General features: G+C 37.2%; 1 protein-coding gene across 2 annotated transcripts in view; it reads left to right on the top strand.

Annotated features, from left to right (window-relative positions):
• Positions 1-20,928, top strand: part of LRRC9 (leucine rich repeat containing 9) — a 103,913-nt gene that overhangs the window by 17,235 nt on the left and 65,750 nt on the right. For both annotated transcript variants that reach the window (XM_032875268.1, XM_032875269.1), the window contains exons 8-14: positions 478-674; positions 1,573-1,704; positions 8,473-8,649; positions 8,977-9,094; positions 17,384-17,516; positions 19,657-19,779; positions 20,413-20,528. In XM_032875268.1, coding sequence (XP_032731159.1) covers positions 478-674; positions 1,573-1,704; positions 8,473-8,649; positions 8,977-9,094; positions 17,384-17,516; positions 19,657-19,779; positions 20,413-20,528 — 996 coding nt within the window. The remainder of the gene's footprint in view (positions 1-477; positions 675-1,572; positions 1,705-8,472; positions 8,650-8,976; positions 9,095-17,383; positions 17,517-19,656; positions 19,780-20,412; positions 20,529-20,928) is intronic.

Raw genomic sequence — 20,928 nt, 5'->3', positions numbered from 1 at the left:
AAAAAAAAAAAAAAAAAAAAAAAAAAAAAAAAAGCATCCCTATATACGTTTTGTACATATGCTATGGTTGATTTTTTTCCTAGAATATCAAAGTACTTAAAAAAATATTGAAAAATTGAATAGAAGTCATTAATTTGAAATTTAGGTATTTTATTTATACCAAAACCAGTATTTGTTATAATTTTACTTTGGCTTTATAATAGAAATAAACCCGTCACTTAATATTTTAAAATCCATTTCTTTGCTTTTCTCATTGTCAATTTAAAAAACTGCCACATTTGAAGTATTTAAGACTGTCCCTTGGTCAAGATAAGTTGGCTAACTAAACTTGTACCCAGGTTGTAATCACCCATTTAGCATGTTTTTATGAACTTTAGCCCATTTATTATCTAGATTTTTATTTTATTAATTTAAACTAACTATATATTTAATAATTCCACTAAAAAGTTTTGCTCTCTGGCACACTGATTTCAACAGCTGGAACGGGAACTTGCTGAACTCAAGGGATCTGGCAAAGGGCACAATGATAGATCCAATAACAATAAAGTAACTGAACTTGAAAAATCAAAGAACTGTGAAACTGTCACAGAAGAACCAAATCTTCAACAGAAGATACTGACCAAACTAAATGCCTTGAATGAAAGGGTAACATTCTGGAACAAAAAATTAGATGAGTATGTTTTATGAATTATCTAGTTGTTCAAATTTGAAAATGAGAGAATAGAATGTTCTAGGCTATCAGTTGAGCTCAGTTCCTTTCTTCATGAGTGGAAAGAATTATATTATGAAGGAAAACATGGAATGTGTTTCCAGTCCAGTTCCCAGTAGAGCTAGACATCATTGGTTCAAAGCTGACACATGTTGTTTTTCCAGAGGCAATACTTACTTAGGCATAGCGAACTTCCCCCAACTGGCTTCCTGTCACATCACTGCTATGGTGTTTGCAAACTAAAAACAGAGCTGCTACTGATGCAGAAAACTCACCACATAGATCTGACTGAGCAAAGCATATACACCGTTGTCCGGAATCATGTAGAAACAAACTCTGGTTGCATATCAACTAGAAATATAAAACAGGAAGACATAGTAAGTACTGTAAATTTTTTATTTACTAGGGCACTAAATGGTTAAGTAGGTTTGCCCTGTAAATACTACTACTAATAATAATAACTAACATTTATTGGGTTCTTACTTTGTGCCAAATTCTTTGCTAAGAGCTTTACAAGAATTTTGCATATAATCCTCAAAAAAGCTTTTGCAGGTGTGGTACTATTAATATTGCCATTTTACTAAGAAACTACAGCTAAAAAAGATCTGAGAGCCATAAGTGGTGGAGCCAGGACAGCCTTCTAACCTCCACATATTCTGAAGTTAACATAATTTGAAGTGATTTTAATTGTCAGAAATAGAATATCCTTTCCTTGGTTTAACTGTTAACATCAGGCTTTATTTATCCATTGACAGAAGCCTATATTTTCACATCAGCTATTAAAAAAAATCTATTTTAATTTTATTGTGATTTTTAAGTGTTTCTAATAGCTTTGTTGGTTTTTTTTTTTTTTTCTTAAATAGAATTGAAGCAATTTATTGTGTTGAAGTAAAGCAAAAGAAGAAAAGTCATGGATTATTGATCCCATTTTTGTTAATTGAGTTGGAAACTGTGGGAAATATCCACTTTGAAGAAGGCACTCGATCTGATGACTGGTAAATCTATCTGAAATTTAGTTACAGCTTTAAAAATAATTTTTGGTGCTTAAGATAGATCATCAACCAAAATACCAACTTATAAAATCTCAAGATATGCAATTTTCAAAAAAACTTATCATATAGAATATTCATCCGCTGGAAATTGGCCATTACCTATTTTGCCATCAATACATTTTCTGTTGCCAGAATACAATTTTTAAAAGTTTATGGCCAAGTATTAATTTTACATATGTTTACACTGTTCATTTCTGGAATAGATACAAGCCTGGATTCTGAATACTGTATGAGAAGCTAGAATAGAGAAGGAGTGCAGAAGCAAGATTGGCCACAGCAGGTTGCAAACACTGGAGGAGCCTCCCTAGCAAATTTCCTGCAGGTCCATAGTCACAATCAAACCAGTTGTCTAGAGCAAGCTAGAGTCAGGGTGCACATGGACTTTGTGAATTAAAATAAGGCATACACTTGGGGTGCCTGGGAGGCTCAGTGGGTTAAAGCCTCTGCCCTTGGCTCAGGTCATAATCCCAGGGTCCTGGGATCGAGAGCCCTACATCGGGCTCGCTGCTCTGCAGGGAGCCTACTTCCCCACTCCCCGACGCCCTCCCACCCCGCTTTCTCTGCCTGCCTCTCTGCTTACTTGTGATCTCTCTCTCTCTGTCAAATAAATAAATCTTTAAAATAAAAAGCCATTTAGGTAACTTTGTCACCCTGATGGTATATAAGATTTGATGGATTTTTTTTTAAATTATTTATTTATTTATTTATTTATTTATTTATATGAGAGAGAGAGCATGAGCAGGGGGAAGGGAGAGGGAGGGGCAAAAGGAGAGGGAGAGAGAGAAGCAGGCTGAGTGAGGAGCCCATGCAGGGCTTGATCACAGGACCCCAAGATCATGACCTGAGCCCAAGTCAGATGCTTAACCAACTAAGCCACCCAGGCACCCCAGCTTTGATGGATTTAGATGTTCATTAGCAATTGTTTACTTGGTTTAAATAAGAATAACCTTGACCCACTTTAAGAAGAAAATCAAATATATATTGGCAGAATTTGAAAGATTGTTTTTTACTTTTAGTGTACCACAAGCTTGGCCACCTTAGCTGTGATTTTTTAATGGATGTTAAGAATTAAGTACTGGCGTGCCTGGCTGGCTCTGCTGGAAGAGCATGTGACTCTTGATCTAGGGGTCCTGAGTTCAAGCCCCACACTAGGCGTAGAGATTATTAAAAAAAAAAAAAAAAGGAAATAACTACTAATGTGCTTTAAATTGCTCAATGTGCTACATGTCTGGTTATTTTATTTAAGCACTGGCTTCTCTTTTATTAATACTTTTAAAGTCAGTGATTTAGGATTTAAATAAAAAGTACTAGAGTAGAGCTAGAACCCAAATACAAAGATTTTATGTCAAAATAGTCTTTGTTTATTTCTTTAGGAAAAGAGCATTGCAGATTTCTAATTATGTATCATTTGCTATTTCTTCACTTCATTTATTTTATGAAATAAAAGGACTATATTTTTCAGTTCAGAGAAGACCTTGTTTTATAGAGACTTCCTTGTTGAGTAGATTTTTGCCACTGTAGCATTATCATTATAGATTCTTATTATCTACCTGTGTATTACCAGTTGAGTTAGCCACTGACAGCAGACAACATTGGTCAAGTCAGGACTCACTCCAAGGCATAAAAGACACTGTCCTTGTGCTTGAGAAGCTTTGAACCTGGTTATAGATCTCAGAGCATTTACAATTTAAAAAAATAAGTTCAAAGCATCACAAAATAATATATAAGTAACTATAAGTTCCTTGGGGACTGATAAAATGTTTCATGTACCTTGTAAGTCATAACAACTAGCATAGGGCTGGCTGGATTCATAACTCAATAATAACTACTATTTGATATTTCTGAATCACTTCATAGATACTCACTTAACAGTTTCACTTTTGTGTGTATAATGACTTTCAGTAATCTACTGTTATATTTAAAGAGTCTGTGCTTCCTTTACTCTTTCAGGGAGTTACAGCAGCATAAACTTTTTTTTTTATGTTCAGTTAGCCACTGTATAGTACATAATTAGTTTTTGAAGTAGTGTTCAGTGATTCTTTAGTTAAGTATAACACCCAGTGCTCATCACAACATGTGCCCTCCTCAATACCCATCACCCTTTACTCCTCCCCCCACTCAACTTTTTGTTTTATACAGATAAGATATTGGTATAAGTCCGCAAATAAGTTGACAGTATTTAGAATTTTGAGGTACATTTTAATAGGTCTTACTGAGCTACAGCCATTTAAAAAACACGCATTCTACGTTTGCTAAATGAGTGTGTCATTTGGATATTATTGAATGATTGTAGGCATCTCTCAGTGTAAATCAATCTCAGTCAATGATGTATATCATCACTGGGGATGCTCACACATTTCAGTACCACTGAATGAGTGACAGTACCCAGTGAAATGGTGGGCCCTCATTCTCCTAGCCTCTACCATACTTGATGCTGCTAACCATTCCTTCTGTAACTTTACCTCTCTTGTTTTGCTTTGTTTTGTTTCTTTTTAAGATTTTATTTAATTATTTGAGAGAAAACACAAGTGGAGTGGGAGGTGGAGGGAACGGGGGGAGAAGCAGGCTCCCCACGTGAGGCTCCATCCCAGGACCCTGAGATCACGACCTGAGTTGAAGGCAGATGCTTAACCGACTGAGCCAACCAGGCAACCCTCACCTCTCTTGGTTTTTGTACTTAGACATTTTCTATTTCCTTTTTATATTCTCTTGCTAGTCTCTTGTATTCCTGAACTTTTACAAACTACTTACAGTTAACAGTCTTTCTTCTTTACTCTAGTCCTGTAGATGCTATCTGGATGTCCAACTGGTAAGGCAAACTCAACACATTCAAAAGAGAACTCATCTGTGAAGTAATAAAATACATAGTAAGGTTAGAGTCAGAAAACCTAGGTTACACTCTATGTACATAATCTTGAAACAGTCATTTAACCCATTTGAACCTCATCTCTAAAAATGAAAAAAATGAAAATCTACCACAAAAGATTACTGCTAGGATTAGACAAAATAGTGTGAAAATTCTTAGTTCTTAATCTTTATGTTTTTGTTTTCTACCTACAAACCACCCTTTCTCCTGACTCCTCCATTCGTGTTTGTGGCACTATCATCCTACCAGTCATGCAGACGCAATCAACACTGAAGTCATTCTTGACTGCTTTCTCTCCCTCAGTCTCCACCTCCAGTCAGGCCAAGTCCCTCTATGGTATCTCTTGCATTCATCTCTCCTCTCCATAGTGGCCCTAATCACCTGCACACAGGGCTCAGAACCTTCCTCTTAGATCTGCATGCATTAGGCACTTGGTATTTGCTAATCAATCAGTAAAGCTAACTAAAGGATATCCTATGTGGTCCCTGCTGGCATTTCCTACACAGCATTGTTTAAAACAAAACAAAAGCCTTTTATAGCAACTTGTTACCTTCCAAATTATATTCAAACCCTTCACCCCAATATTCAGCAGCCTTCACTGTATGGTCTCTGGACTAGCCTAACTCCTTTTCAAACCCCTTCAGAGCCAGCCAAACCATGTGTGCCTCACTGCTCATGGCGCATACCTGGTATGCCACCAAATAAGTGGTTTCTTCTATTCCACTGCCTTTGCCAGAGTGTCCATCCTTGCCCACATGCTCTATCACTGTCAAAACTTACTTTATCTTCAAGGCCAACATCAAGAGCCATCTTTTGTGAGGGATATTTTTGTCATTTTTATCAGATTAGTCATTATTATTCTTTTTGAATCTTCATAGCACTGAGTTGTTCTCTCTCCCATCTTCTACTCTAATTTTGCCTGTACGTGTCCCATCACTTTTATGCTCCCTTTGTTTATAAACTCAATGAAGAGAGAGACTGCATTTATGTTCATCTTTGAATCTTTTCTTTTCCATTCTCTTGCTCAGGATCCATCCACTGAGTTTCTACTATGGGCCAGGTTCTATTCTAGGTGCTGGGGGTAAAAGGCATGGGTCCTGCTCTCATCAGGCTGCATTCTGGTGTAGGAGATGATGGTAATGAAACCATATTCGGTTGTGGGATAATTGTCAATATGGAGAAGAATGGCATTCAAACCAGAATGGGGATGTAGAGAAAGTTTTCTAGAAGTGGGGATGCTTGGTAGGGAGACGCTTTGATCTGAATTTTGTAGGACAGATAGAAGTTGACTATACAGAGTATTAGGGGAAGGACTTCCCAGGCAGAGGAAATAACATCCGAGCTGGTAGTTTGAATTTTGCCCTTAGATCTATGGGACTTTTTGGAGAGGTAGAACAGATTTAGATACTACAAATTTCTATAGTCATTATTTCAGATTCAGACTACAATGCATGTATCTCAAGCCAGTAATGACATGTTACTAGCAATGCTGTGAGAAGTATCATCCTCAGTGAGGACCTGGTAATAGTAATAGTGGAAGTCACAGTACTTCTCTGTCAGCATAGGTCTGGTTCTCCCTCCTCCAGCAGTATTCCAGCACTCTGTGAATGATGTCTTTTCATTCCCAGCGTGGCCAGGCGATGGAATGCACTGTTTTACTGCTCTGACCCCAGGTAGCACAGAGACCATGTTCTCTTAGCACTGGGGTCCCCAGTCTCCAGGGCTCTAGGAATTCCATGCAAGGAAGGGCCCCACTACTGAATTTCTAGGAGAGGAAAGTTCTAAGAGAGGACCACACTTTGTGGAGTTTCCTGTGCCATTCCTGGTTCTTGCATTCCTGGGAACCAAACTAGAAGTTAGGTATTGTCCATTTATCACTTATATCTATTCTTAAAAAAAAAAAAAAAGACTAGGGGCACCTGAGTGGCTCAGTGGGTTAGGGCCTCTGCCTTTGGCTCAGGTCATGATCCCAGGGTCCTGGGATGGAGCCCCACATTGGGCTCTTTGCTCCATGGAGAGCCTGCTTCCTTTTCTCTGCCTGCCACTCTACCTACTTGTGATCTGTCTGTCAAATAAATAAATAAAATCTTAAAAAAAAAAAGACTAAAAAAAGATTTATTACAATGAGAAACTATGGACTCTGAAAAACAATCTGAAGGGTTTGAAGAGGTTGGGGGGTGAAAGGTTGGGGGAACCAGGTGGTGGGTATTAGAGAGGGCACAGATTGCATGGAGCACTGGGTGTGGTACAAAAACAATGAATACTGTTATGCTGAAAATAAATTTAAAAAAAAGAAAAAAAAAGATTTATTTATTTGAGAGGGAGAGAGAGAGAATCTCACACATGAGTGGGGGGAGGGGTAGAGGGAGAGAATCTTCAAGCAGACTCGCCCCACTGAGCACAGAGCCAGAGGCAGGGCTCAATCCCATGATTCCAAGACCACTACCTGAGCTGAAACCAGAGTCAGATGCCCAACTGACTGAGCCATCCAGGTGCCCCACTTACATCTATTCTTGATTACCCTTTTATTACTATATAACAAAAATTTTATCTCAATAAAATGCCTACAGCACTTGTTTCTTTCAAAGTGCAACAACAATAATAATAACAATAAATAGGGTACAAGGAGTAATGAGAGCTTCTGTGGTTTCGGGACATATACTGTAGGGGTGACCTGGACTCATTAGGCCCAGAAGTGATCCTTCTATACATGCGACTATAGGTTTCCCACTCCTCGTGATGATGTAGCTATTTAGCCAGACCTCTGAACTAATTATAGGAGTTGCAACACTACTTACATCTTTGGCTGGCTCCCTATGGGCTGGGAGCTCCTGTGGGAATGGTTTGGTTTGGGCAGCTCACTTTTCAGTTCTAAGGGAAGAGTAACTGGGCAGTGCCCAACTACCCTGGTTTAGTCTTTGCCAGTGAGAAAGGCAAACACTCTAAATAAGTTTGTCTCAGGGAGAGACCACCACCAGGAAGCTCACTTCTGTGATCCTAACCCACACCATGCTCACGCTTTGGTTGATATGCCGGTAAGGACCAGGCATCTCCTTATAGGCAAGTATATCCCATATAAAATCACTTAACTTCCTTTTCAAATTGATACATTTTAAAATATCATCTTAATTAAGCCAAATTCTGTGCTACTTTAAGACAGGGCATGGCCCAGTAAGGGCAGTAAAGAGCATATGAGCACTTCCAAATACATTTTCTTGAGATCTTCACATAGCTGGCCCTTCCTTCTTCATTTCTTAGTCAAATATCTTCTCTGAAAGATCTTACCTAAGATCAGTTTTAAGTAGCCCCCACTCCAATCCTTACATTCCACTTCTCTTTCTTCTAAGCCTTTAACAATCTATAAATGATTTTATTTATGTCTTGTTTGTTTTTTAGCCAAGTTCTTACAATATAGGTTCACTGCGAGCAGGGACCTTGCCTCTTTCACCTCTATATCCCTGGTTATGAAGTTATTTGCAGTAGTCCAAGTGAGAGATGATGGTGATTTGGACTAGGGTAATAACAGTGGTGATGACATAGGGTTATATTCAGGATGTATATTAGACGTAGGGCCAAACAGACTTGCTGAAAGTGGGGCGCAGAGGCATAATGGAGGATTACTCAACCAAAGTATCTTTTAGTCAGAACACATATATAATAATTAATAAAACTCTTACTTTTATGTTTCAAAGTTTAGCCTCTCTTATTGATCAATAAGTGTGATATGCCAATGTATCTTTAGCAAAAAACATAAAATATGGACTATAGCTTTTATATGTAACTTTGTGTTCTTCAACATTTTTAGGACAATCTGTTCTTTGTATATATTCTGTCTTCCCATATAGGTTTAACTCTTGCTATGAATTAATTCTCTCACGTTTTTGTACATGGGACTTCAGAACATATGGTATTACAGGAGTGAAAGTAAAACGTGTCATCAAAGTCAACAACCGTATTCTGAGACTAAAATTTGAAGAAAAATTCCAAAAGTTTTTTGACAATGAAGATATGCATGATTCAGAGTAAGAAGTTAAACTCCATAAGGAACATTTTTATAGAAGTGTGATTTTATTTTGTACAAGAGTCTTTCTGTTTTAAAAGTTAACACTATTAAAAATACACCTCATTAGTAAATATTGCCTGTTCATGCATTTTGACTAGAATGACTTTACCCACACTGGGGCTCTTTTTGAGATTGAGGGGGATTGGAGGCTTAGTAATGCTGGTGGAACATTCATTGTAAATGAGAAATATCCTGGGCAGGATATACGGTTGTCTTATCTATAACTAAGCTTTTTAAAAATCAATTCTCAAACTTTTTTTTTTTTTTTGTCTCAACTGTTCTTAAGGAACTATCGAAAGATGCTGGAATGTCTTTTTTACGTTTTTGATCCTGAAGTTACAGTGAAGAAAAAGCATCTGCTCCAAATTCTTGAAAGAGGATTCAAAGACAGTGAGACAAGCAAGGTAGCATAAGATGTTATTCAGAATAATGCTTTCTTCCTAATGAATAAAGCTCTGCCATTGGTTAGGAAGGGTTCAATTCTTAATCTTTTTATCCATATTTAAAATGAACTGCTGTTTCACAGCTTGGTACTGGAAAGTATAGCATCTTCCTTCTTTGTATTATACCAGAGTAAGTCTGTCAGTTACTTTATCTGCCTGACTTTTTCTTTCTAGGTATCCTATTTTGTGTTGTGATCTTGAAATCTACTTCTCTAATCTGTTTTAAACTCTCTAATGTTCATCCTGAAAACGCTTCCCACCTTGAAAAAAGAAATCCATTCACTCGACACTGCTGGGCTTTCTAGCTATCATCCTGTTTTTCTGTTTCTCTTTTACTGCCAGACCTCTTTATTCTATACTTCATTGTCCCCACCTTGCCCCTGGTCACACTGAGCTCTAAAATATCCAACCATCCCTCCTTATTCTTCCACCCTTTTGATAAGGCGGCTGTAACACGCAGGTATAGAGCAGTACCTCCTAATCCTTTTCACATCATGGCACACATGAAATGATAATGTTGCTGCATTTAAATCCTGGCTTTCCTGCTCACCAGCCATGTGCCTTCACATAGCTCTGTCTCTTTCTTCCTATCTGAATGAAGGTGATATTAGTATCTAGTCCACAGAGTTGTTGGTAGGATTCAGGGAAATATGCATTAAAGAAGTCTTGGATACTTGTACATCTGTGTTCATATCATTATTCACAATAGCCAAAAAGTAAAACAACCCAAAGGCCCATCAGCAGATGAATGGATAAACAAAATGTGCTTTATCCATACAGTAGAGTATTAGTCAGCCATAAAAAGGAATTAAAATCTGACACATGCTATAATGTGGTTAAACTTTGAAAGAATTATGATAAGTGAAAGAAGCCAAACACATGGGCACCGGGGTGGCTCATATGGTTAAGTGTCTGCCTTCGGTCATGATCCCAGGGTCCTGGCATGGAGTCCCGTGTCAGGCTCCCTGCTCAGCGGGAAGCCTGTTTTTCCCTTTGCCTCTCTGTCTCTCATGAATAAATAAATAAAATCTTTAATAAAAAAAACAGCCAACACAAATGAAAAAATATTGTATAATTCCACTTACATGAGCTACTTAGAATAGGCAAATTGGTAAAGACAGAAAGTAGAATAGAGGTTACCAGGGGGTGGGGAGGACGGAGGGATAGGGAGTTATCGTTTAATGAGCACAGACCTTTTATTTGGGATGATGAAAATTTCTGGAAATGAATAATGGTGATGGTTGCACAACATTATGAATGTACTTAATGCCAATGAGTTGTACACTTAAAAATTATCTAAGTGGTAGTTTTACTTTATGTATTTTTTACCACAATAAAAAAAAATCACCAAAAAAGCATCACAGCCACTCAGTGGAGAAGGGACTGGAGGGAGCCGGAGCAGATGACAGGGGCAGTAGCTCAAGCTAGAGGTGATGGTGGCTTCAGCAGGGTGGTGTGGTGAGAGTGCCCTCACTATGCTTTCTAGAAGAGAAGTGAGGAGGAGGTGAGGAATAGAGGATTTTAAGGCGGAGGGTGCTCAGGGCGAGTCCAGAGAACTATGAGCTATCATGGGCACAAAGGGTGGCAGAAAGACAGGGCTAACGTTTGTGTGTTTTCTTGAGATGCTCTAGAAGTTTAAAACAAATAGTTTTGAAAGACCTAGTATAGAGAAAAGACTATAACATCTTCTATTGATTACATTTTAAAATGATAATATTTCAGATATATTAGATTAAATGAAATGTATTATGAAACTTTACCCCTAAAAATTACCCAAAAAGTTCTTGGACCAATTCCTGGCACATGGAAAGTTTTTATGTAAAATTTACCATTATTATCTGAAACATCTGATGCTATGGACTGCTCTTTCCTTTTTGGAATTCGTTTGGCATCCACGATATTACACTATTGTTATCCTATTCTTCTGATTATCCTGCTTTGTTTCCTTTTTATGCTTCCTCTTCCCTCTGAACATGAGAATACCACAAGATTAAGGTTCACTAATCTACCCTTTTTTTCTCTGCACACTATCAATTACTCTCATTGTTAAAATCTTAGAAATGGGGGAACATAATTGGCTAGAAAAATCACCGTGTAGCACATCGATCTGATAAACTAGATTTTTATGCTATGATGAGCATGCAAGGAGTAAAGATGAGTATTTGCTGCATCATTTAAAACATGGAATAAGGGACGCCTGGGTGGCTCAGTTGGTTGGACGACTGCCTTTGGCTCAGGTCATGATCCTGGAGTCCCGGGATCGAGTCCCGCATCGGGCTCCCAGCTCCACGGGGAGTCTGCTTCTCTCTCTGACCTTCTCCTTGCTCATGCTTTCTCTCACTGTCTCTCTCTCAAATAAATAAATAAAATCTTAAAAAAAAAACAAACATGGAATAAGACTAAAAACTAAAAACATGAGCTGCATAAGCAGTTTAGAAGACGAATTTGATTTAAGTTGGCAGAGGGCTGGAGGGCAGGGGAAAATAAGATATTCTCTTTGATACCCAAGGACTTGGTCAATAGCCATAGAAGTGGCATTTAGTCCATCTTTGCTTTCTCCAGAACGTACATCCTCAGCCTCCTGATCTCTGCTCTGGCACTGACAGCTGCCGTTCCTACCTGGTTACTCTGCCTTATCTCCTATTCTACCTAAAACCAGCCTTTAATCTTTTGTCCATAAGCAACTCTCCCGTCTTGTCATTTTCTACTAATAATGCTGTCATTCTTTTCACTGACTGGACCAGGTTCAAAGCCTTGAAATCATATCTGACCACTCCCTCCTCCATTATCCATATATCTAATCATTCACAATTTGTAGTGATTCTTCCTTTATGGCATCACTTGCATTCTTCCTTTCCCTCCCCATTCCCATTGCCTGCCACCACTTCGAACATTTCTTCCAGAGGTGCGTGGGTGGCTCAGTCGGTTAAATGTTCAGTTCTTGATTCCAGCTCAAGTCTTGATCTCAGGGTCTTGAGTTCAATCCCTGCATTGGACTCCATGCAGGGTGTGGAGCCTACTTAAAAAAAAAAAAAAAAAAATCCCTCTACTGTTTGCTAGTAGTTTCCTGGTAGGCAGTCCTGCCCTTGGTCTTCCTCTCTATTCCATCTACCTTTAACAGTACAAATTAATTTTTCCTAAAAAGTTATTTTCATCTCTCACACTGCACTGTTTCATGATGAAAATTCTTCAGTAGCTTCCCATTACTGATAATAATGAAATCCAAATCCCTCTGCCTGGCATTTAAGGCCCCTCAAAATCTAGCTTCAACCTAACTCCCTATTACCAAATATACAAATATCCCAGATGAAGAATGTGCTTTCCTTACGATTCTCCTAAACACACCTCAGAGCCATGGCCTCCCTCTGATGAAATGCCCTTTCCTGCTTTTCACCTGAGGCAAACTTACCCTTCAAGTCTCAGCTCAAGGACTTCTACCTTTGTGCAGCCTTTCCTGAGTTCTCAAATGGTAGGAGCCCTCTTACCTGTTTACGGGTCTATCAAAAAGTCAATATGGAGAACTGTAAACGAATGATTTACTTAAAGAATTCTCTAGCAAACTTAATATATATGCTGCCAAAGCAAGCACCCCTTTAGCAAACTTAAAACATATATACTTACGGGGTGCCTGGTTGGTTCAGTTGGGAAAGCGTGTGACTCTTGATCTCAGAGTCATGAGTTTGAGACTTGCATGGAGTAGAGTTAAAAAAAAAATTTAAAAAACCTATAAACTTATATTTCACTTATCTTTTTTTTTTTAATTTTATTTATTTATTTGACAGAGAGAGACAGCGAGAGAGAGAACACAGCATGGTTAGTGGGAGAGGGAGAAGCAGGCTTCCCACCAAGCAGGGAGCCCAATGCAGGGCTGGATCCCAGGACCCCGGGATCATGACCTGCGTTGAAGTCAGATGCTTAATAACTAAGCCACCCAGGCACCCCTTTTTGTCTTTTTTTTAAAGGTGTTATTTATTTGAGAGAAAGTGCAAGAGAACACAAGCGGCCAGGGATGGGGGGAGAGGGGCGAAGGGAGAGGGAGAAGCAGACTCTCCACTGAGCAGGGAGCCCAATGCAAGGGCTCGATTCCAGGACCCTGAAATCATGATCTGAGCCGAAGACAGACGCTTAACCAACTGAGCGACCCAAGCGCCCTGTCTTTTTCTTTCTTTTTATGTAGGACCAAAGCCTTTGATATGAGGTTGGAACTCCTGAGTCTTTCTTACACCAGGCCACAACCATATTACATACTAGTTTCAGTTTCTTTAAAGTTGAGCATGAACTTAAAGATTCTTGCAAAGCAACTTGAGTACAAAAATCAAACTAGTTTTAGTTTGTATGATCCTCCCAGCCACCACCAAACTTCTGTGTTTGCCTCACCTTCATATATTCTAAAAGAAGCTTCTAATGATTACTCTCTCTGCAGTCTTACCAAAACTTTCCACTTAGTTTTCATAGACACAACTCTCATTCTTTCTCATATTTCATTGTTTTATTTAATGTGTATAATTTCAATAACCAATATAACTGGTATTAAAAAAAAAGTTTAGGAACACAACTGGCTTTTCCTAAGCATGAAACACAACTGGGTGGAATAGAAATACATCCATTTTTTAAAAAAATTTTTATTACTGAAATACAGATGACATACAGTGTTATATAGTTTCAGGTGTACAATATAGTAACTCAACAATTCTATACATTCCCAGTGTGTACCTCAACTAGTGTAGTTACCATCTGTCACCATACATTATTAACAATATTATTGACCAATTCCCTATGCTAGTCCATCAGTATTTTTTAAAGTACCCTCTTATCCTTGAACCATCACCATACGGTGGGTTCTAGGAAGGATGGGAAATACTGCTTAATCTTGTAAACTGGTTAAGTGGCAGTCAGTGGCAGTTGAAAGTTTTATTGTAGCATGTTTGTTATATTGAAATGCAATTGTGTGTGTGTTTCTCTATAAGTCCTTGAGGGGAGGGACTTTCTTTAGAGATTCTTAGTGGAAATCTGATTCTGCATGATGGATAGTTGAATAGATGGGTAGATAACAGTCATACCTGTTTCTATATATCATGTGCTCTTCTCTTAAAAAGACTTTCCTTTAAAATTTCTGATTATCGGGGGTGTCTGGGTGGCTTAGTCGTTAAGTGGGTTCTGTGCTGGGTGGGGAGCCTGCTTGAGATTCTTTTTCTCCCACTCTCCCACCTAAAAAAAGAAAAAAAAAAAGTAGATCTTATTTGACATATCTTGTGATGGTTTTTATTTTTAATTATTTAATTTAAAATTATTTCCGTCTTCCCCTCTCTCTCTTTCTTTTTTTTTAGATTTTTTTTACATTTTCTGATTCTATTTTTTTGTTGCTATCTATTTTTTAAATTATTTTTTTCGCCATAATCATTTAGTGTACTCCTAATCCCCATTCCCTATTTCACCCATCCCTCCACTTACCTTCCCTCTGGTAACTATCAGTTTGTTCTCTATAGTTAAAAGTCTGTTTCCTGGTTTCTCTCTTTTTTCCTTTGCTTGTTTATTTTGTTTCTTAAATTCTACACGAGTAGAATTATATGGTATCTGTCTTCCTCTAACTGCCTTATTTCACTTAGCATAATACACTCTAGCTGCGTCCATGTTGTTGTAAATGGCAATATTTCATTCCTTTTTATGGCTGAATAATATTCCATTGTGCATATATACCACATGTTTTTTTATCCCTTCATCTACCGAGGGACACTTAGGCTGCTTTCACAATTCGACTATTATAAATAATGTTGCAATAAACATGGGGGTGCATGACTCATTTTGACTTAGTGTTTCTGGTTTTTGTGTGAAAATACTTAGTAGTGTAATTACTGAATTGTAGTCTTGTTCTATGTTTAATTTTTTTTTAAGATTTTATTTCTTTATTTGACTGACAGAAATCACAAGTAGGCGAGAGGCAGGCAGAGGGAGAGAAGGGGAAGAAGGCTCTCTGCTCAGCATGCGGGGCTTGATCCCAGGACCCTGAGATCATGACCTGAGCCGAAGGCAGAGGCTTAACCCACTGAGCCACGCAGGTGCCCCTATGTTTAACTTTCTGAGGAATCTCCATACTGTTTTCCACATTGGCTGCACCAGTTTGCATTCCATCAAAAGAGCACAAGAGTTCCTGTTTCTCCACATCCTCACTAACACTTGTTTCTCGTGTTTTTATTTTAGCCATTTTGACAGGCATGAGGTCATTTCTCATTGAAGTTTTGATTTGCATTTCCCTGTTGATCAGCAAGTTGAATATCTTTTCATGTCTTTTCGGCCATCTGTATGTCTGGAGAAATGTGTGTTCATGTCTTCTGCCCATTTTTTAATTGGGTTATTTGTTTTTTAGGTATTGAGTTTTATAAGTTCTTTATATATTTTGGATACTAACCCTTTACTGGAGATATCATTTGCAAATATCTTCTCTAATTTAGTAGGTTGCTTTTTGTTCTGATTCTTTCCTTTGCTATGCAGAAACATTTTGTTCTGTAGTCCTGACAGTTTATTTTTGCTTTTATTTCCCTTGCCTCAGGAGACATACCTAGAAAAATGTTGTTACAGCTGATGTTAGAAAGATTACTGCCTATGCTCTCTTCATGATCTTTCCCTCTGTTATTTGAAGGCCAAGACCATGCTATAGCTGCCTAATGCCATGCACATAGCTTGTATCTGATGCATATTTAGTGATATTCATTGGAAATATGAGAAGATTCTATTTCCTGGAACATGGAATTTGTAGTAACATGAGCCACATCTTAGTATTTATTTAAAAAAATCTTTGGATGACAGGTTTCAAAAAGAAAAAATATATAAGCAATTCAGCATTTATAGAAAACATACATTTTTAGATAAAGTGGCTACTAATATTAAACTAGTAATAATGTCAAAACTGAGATAGTGACAAGGAGGAGCAGACCTGAGTTCAAATCATGACTTTGCTAATTTCTACTTCTGTCCTTGGATAGCCTGTATAATCTCTCTTAGCTCTAGGTTTTCTACTACTAAAAACAGAGATTTTATTGAATTTTCAGGACTACCTTCACAGGAAGTAATATGAATTTTACTGAAGTACTGTATTTCTGATCAAATACTGTAAGAAATAAATCTAGTCACAGAGCAAACCAAGATTTCAATGCATTAGCACAATGAGATGTATCTGGAAATCACTGTAGATTATTAAACCAAAAACACCATTATACCAAATCTTTATTTATATATCTTAAATGTATCTATCTATATGTATATATCATATCTAAATAAGAAACTTCACTGATATAATGTCACGCAGGATTTTCTTTTTGGAATTTGCATGATTACTCATGGAGTATCCTTGCAAATGTGTAAAACTACAGCTCCTTCACTACACAGTATTGTCAGCCTTGACTCTGGTTGCTTTTATGGGATAAATATTATACTGTATCACTTTTTGTAAACTTGTTTCCATGTAAATTTAAAATATATAAATGGCCTTACACAACGAAGTTGCACCTGAAGGTTGTCTACTTTTCAGCAAATCTAGTCTGACTTTTCTTTGCCCACACCCACAAACATTTACCAGTAAACCATCTGTATTGAAGCTGAAGTACTGCCAGTTTTATAAAAATACTCAGACTTTGTCCGATTGACTTATTTCGCTAAGCATGATACCCTCTAGTTCCATCCACGTCGTCGCAAATGGCAAGATTTCATTTCTTCTGATGGCTGCATAGTATTCCATTGTGTATATATACCACATCTTCTTTATCCATTTGTCTGTTGATGGACATCTAGGTTCTTTCCATAGTTTGGCTATTGTAGACATTGCTGCTATAAACATTCGGGTGCATATGCCCCTTCGGATCACTACGTTTGTATCTTTAGGGTAAATACCCAGCAGTGCAATTGCTGGGTCATAGGGTAGACAACTATCATATGATCTCGCTGTTATGAGAGAGAGGAGATGCAGCATGGGGGTTAAGGGTGTAGGAGAAGAGTAAATGAAGAAAGATGGGATTGGGAGGGAGATAAACCATAAGTGACTCTTAATCTCACAAAACAAACTGAGGGTTGCTGGGGGGAGGGGGGTTGGGAGAGGGGGGGTGGGGTTATGGACATTGGGGAGGGTATGTGCTATGGTGAGTGCTGTGAAGTGTGTAAACCTGGCGATTCATAGACCTGTACCCCTGGGGGGAAAAATATATGTTTATAAAAAATAAAATTAAAAAAAAATACTCAGACTTTGTTTTTTCTTTACAGCTGCCTCTCAGAAAAGAAGCTGTGGTTCTTGCTAACAGCCTCAGTATGTGTGAGTGCTCCAGAATTGAATTTTTACAGCAAAAGTACAAAGACGAGAAGAACAACTCTCTTGAGCATGAGCTCTTCAGGCATGGTAACACAAATACACAGAATTTTTGAACTTTTTAGTTCTAAGTCTTCATTAGTTAATTTTGTAACATTTTTAACACTTAGTTTTATCAATCAGGAAGATTTTCTAAAAAACTATTTTACTTATTATTTACCAGTGTAGTAATATATGACTTTTTGATCTATTACTTCAGTCAAGTTATAAACAAATATTTACTGATCATTGTGTAAACATTAATAGGATGGGACTCATTTGTTAGTCATGTTTAATCTAATTATATGGAACAAGCACTTTTCACGGTCTGCTTTGTTCATTGACGAGACAAGACGAGCCTAGGGTCCTCCTACTACATTGCCATCCTACTTCCTCTCTCTCAATCTCCTTTTATCTCCATTAACTTGTGTCCTAAAAATAAACTCAATATATATGCATCACACACACACACACACACACACACACCCCATACCTCAAGTTCACAGGGCAGAGAAAAGAGAACCTGGCCCAATTATGCAATAATCATCATACCAAGCACTGGGGAAGAGAGGCCTTATTTGTCCTTAATCATTGTAATAGAAGATAAGAAGACCTTGTTGTAAATCTAAAACTGGCTAAAGGGGTGCCCGCGTGGCTCAGTTGTTGAGGTTCTGCCTTTGGCTCAGGTCATGATCCCGGGGTCCTGGGACCAAGTCCTGAATTGGGCTCCCTGCTTGGCGGGAAGCCTGCTTCTCCCTCTCCTACTCCCCCAGCTTGTGTTACCTCTCTCGTTGTGTCTCCCTCTGTCAAATAAATAAAATCTTAAAAAAAAAAAAAAAGACTAAAGATAAACTGTGAAATGTATAGATTGCTTTATAAATTACCTCATAGAAGATAAACTTCTGGTACTTTCATTTATTCACAGTGATTAGTACTTTATTTGCATCTTGAATATATAGATAAAAGTATATGAGCCAATTTGCAAGACAGTTGTGGGAGAGGTTCCCTGTTAACCACAGGCTGGGGCAAAAAACCAGCTCATCAGGTCCTCCTACCTCACCCTCCCACTGTTCATTGTTCAGTTCCACCAGTAGTATGGAATGGTTACTGCATGTTAGGCACCTGGTGGGTGATAGGGATACAGTCTCTGCAAACTAGACACAGTGCTCCTTTATGGTACTGACAAACATTAATAATCACACAAATAAATATAAAATTATAATTTTCATAAGAGCTGTAAGATGAAATATTATTGCATATGATCCAAGAATATATAATAAGGAGAACGGACCTGGTCAAGGAGTAAGGGATGCCTACTCTTTGGTCTCCACTATTCAACCTACTGAAGACTGAGCAGTCAGAAATTTGGTTAATTTAACTCTCTAAGAGTAATATTCTAGGTTTCAGAAAATAGCTCTGCTAAGATTATTCATGTTGAACTACATGTATTTTGCAGTCTTTTATTAAGATAATAATAATCAGAAAATTAGAAGATTATTGAATGTAGAAAGAACTCCTTATTTGAAAAAACCATTTGCTTCTTTTTTTCTCATTCTCCTCTATTCCCATCTTAAGAAACACCTCATGATGTTTTTCTAGATCCTTCTGAAATATGTTTCCCAAAACAATTAGGGTCTCTCAATTTGCATTTTATAACTCATACATTGTAAAAAAAAAGGGGGGGGGCATCTCAATGTTTTATGCCTACTGATTACAAGTTATTTTATAGGACTGACTCCTAGAGATCCTTAGAATTGAGTGAATCCAAAGATCCCTTAGGAATCTAAAGGGAAAAAAAATGTTAATCCATTCAGTAAAGATGTATTGAGTGCCTCCTATGATCTAAGCTATATGCTAGGTGCTGATGATAAAGAGATGAATTTTTACCCAGTTAATAACAATAAAGTTTCTTACTTTAAATTACTTAATAAAAAAAAAACTTACTATTTTCTTTCCTTCCTCCTTTTCTGTAAAGCTTTCTTGATATAATTACAGGAATCCTCTTTCATACTTACTTCATTTGGTCAACAAATATTTAGTGAGCTTCTGTTTTGCTATACAATGGCAAACAAGGTAGCCAGGATTCCTCCCCTTGCAGAACATATTGTCAGGTCTGCGACCATTAAGGAAAGTAATATGGGAAAGTTACCAAAATGAATTAGTGTTAAAATTATTTTTTATTCATATTTAGGCATCCTCCTCATTACAAAGGTCTTCCTTGGACAGAGTGTTCAGGCTCGTGAACAGGACTCCATCAATCAAGCTAACTATCCAATGGTTAATTCAGTGTTCGTTCCTCGAAAATATATACCAAGTATGTCTGCTATAAAGAGAAATGTGCTTTAATTTTTCTGAATACATAATGTTTGCGTTTAATACAGATGTGTAGAGTTTAACTTCTACCAACAAAGTTTGTAAACTTTTCTAAAAAATCCTTTGTTAGCTACTAGAGAGCTTCTATTTTCCTATTCCCTACTTCAGTGACACTTATAGGTATGTGTAGACTTTTATTTTGTAAATGACACATCCATACATACTCATATACATTATACATATGTACTATATATGTATTTCATATATTATATAATACATATATGTATTTCAAAAGATGAAAAACCCACCCACTTTTAATAGCAAAGGTTTTTGGGAAATACATTTGTCAAAAATATATGGCCACACATTGAATAGAAAAATGGTAAGTATAAAAAGGAAAAGGACATGAATAAAGTTAAACCCTCCTAGTCTATGTAGTGGAAGGGTGACTAGTAAGTATTTCTAGAATTAAGAAACTGCCTAGGAGAGTGGAAAAAATATAAGAAATAGAATACTCTTAATAACATGATAGAACTTGCTGAGTTTATTGTTTATTAATCTGTGTAATAATGAAAAATATATATTTCATTTTGAAGAGTATTTTTCTTATTTTGTTTTTTTTATTTTACTCTAGATTCTGTCATGGGACAAAGAAACTGTGATTGCAGTGTTCGGCAGTGCAAGTGGTTTGTCTTTGATCATGACCTTGTTTTGCCAGAATACATTGTTGAATTTGAGTATATTACAGTGGTATGGATATATTTTTAAAATTGGAATTCCTTAAATAAGGACAGAACAGTACTTTGAAGTCTAATAATGTAATGTCAGGTTTATATTAAATATGTCTATTTATACATAAACATATAAAATGGTTATTTGGTGAAGGGCTTAATTTTCAAAATAAATATTATGACACCTAAATGTTTTTATGTGCACAAATATATTACCTGAGTAATATATGGCTGTAGTCTCACGGAAAAAGTTTCAAACTACATTGAAGAATATATAATAAACATGAAAATCTGATTTCACTTCAACCCCAGCACCACTCCCTTTCATGAAGAAATCCACTGTTAACAGCTTTGTGGGTTTGCTTTCAATCTTTTTTTCTATGTATTTATATATATAACAACATATACCATTTTACATA

Source organism: Lontra canadensis, unplaced genomic scaffold (assembly GCF_010015895.1).
Source record: "Lontra canadensis isolate GAN:19392208 unplaced genomic scaffold, GSC_riverotter_1.0 scaffold55, whole genome shotgun sequence".
Classification (NCBI taxonomy): domain Eukaryota; kingdom Metazoa; phylum Chordata; class Mammalia; order Carnivora; family Mustelidae; genus Lontra; species Lontra canadensis.
This window is presented reverse-complemented; position numbering and strand designations above follow the sequence as displayed.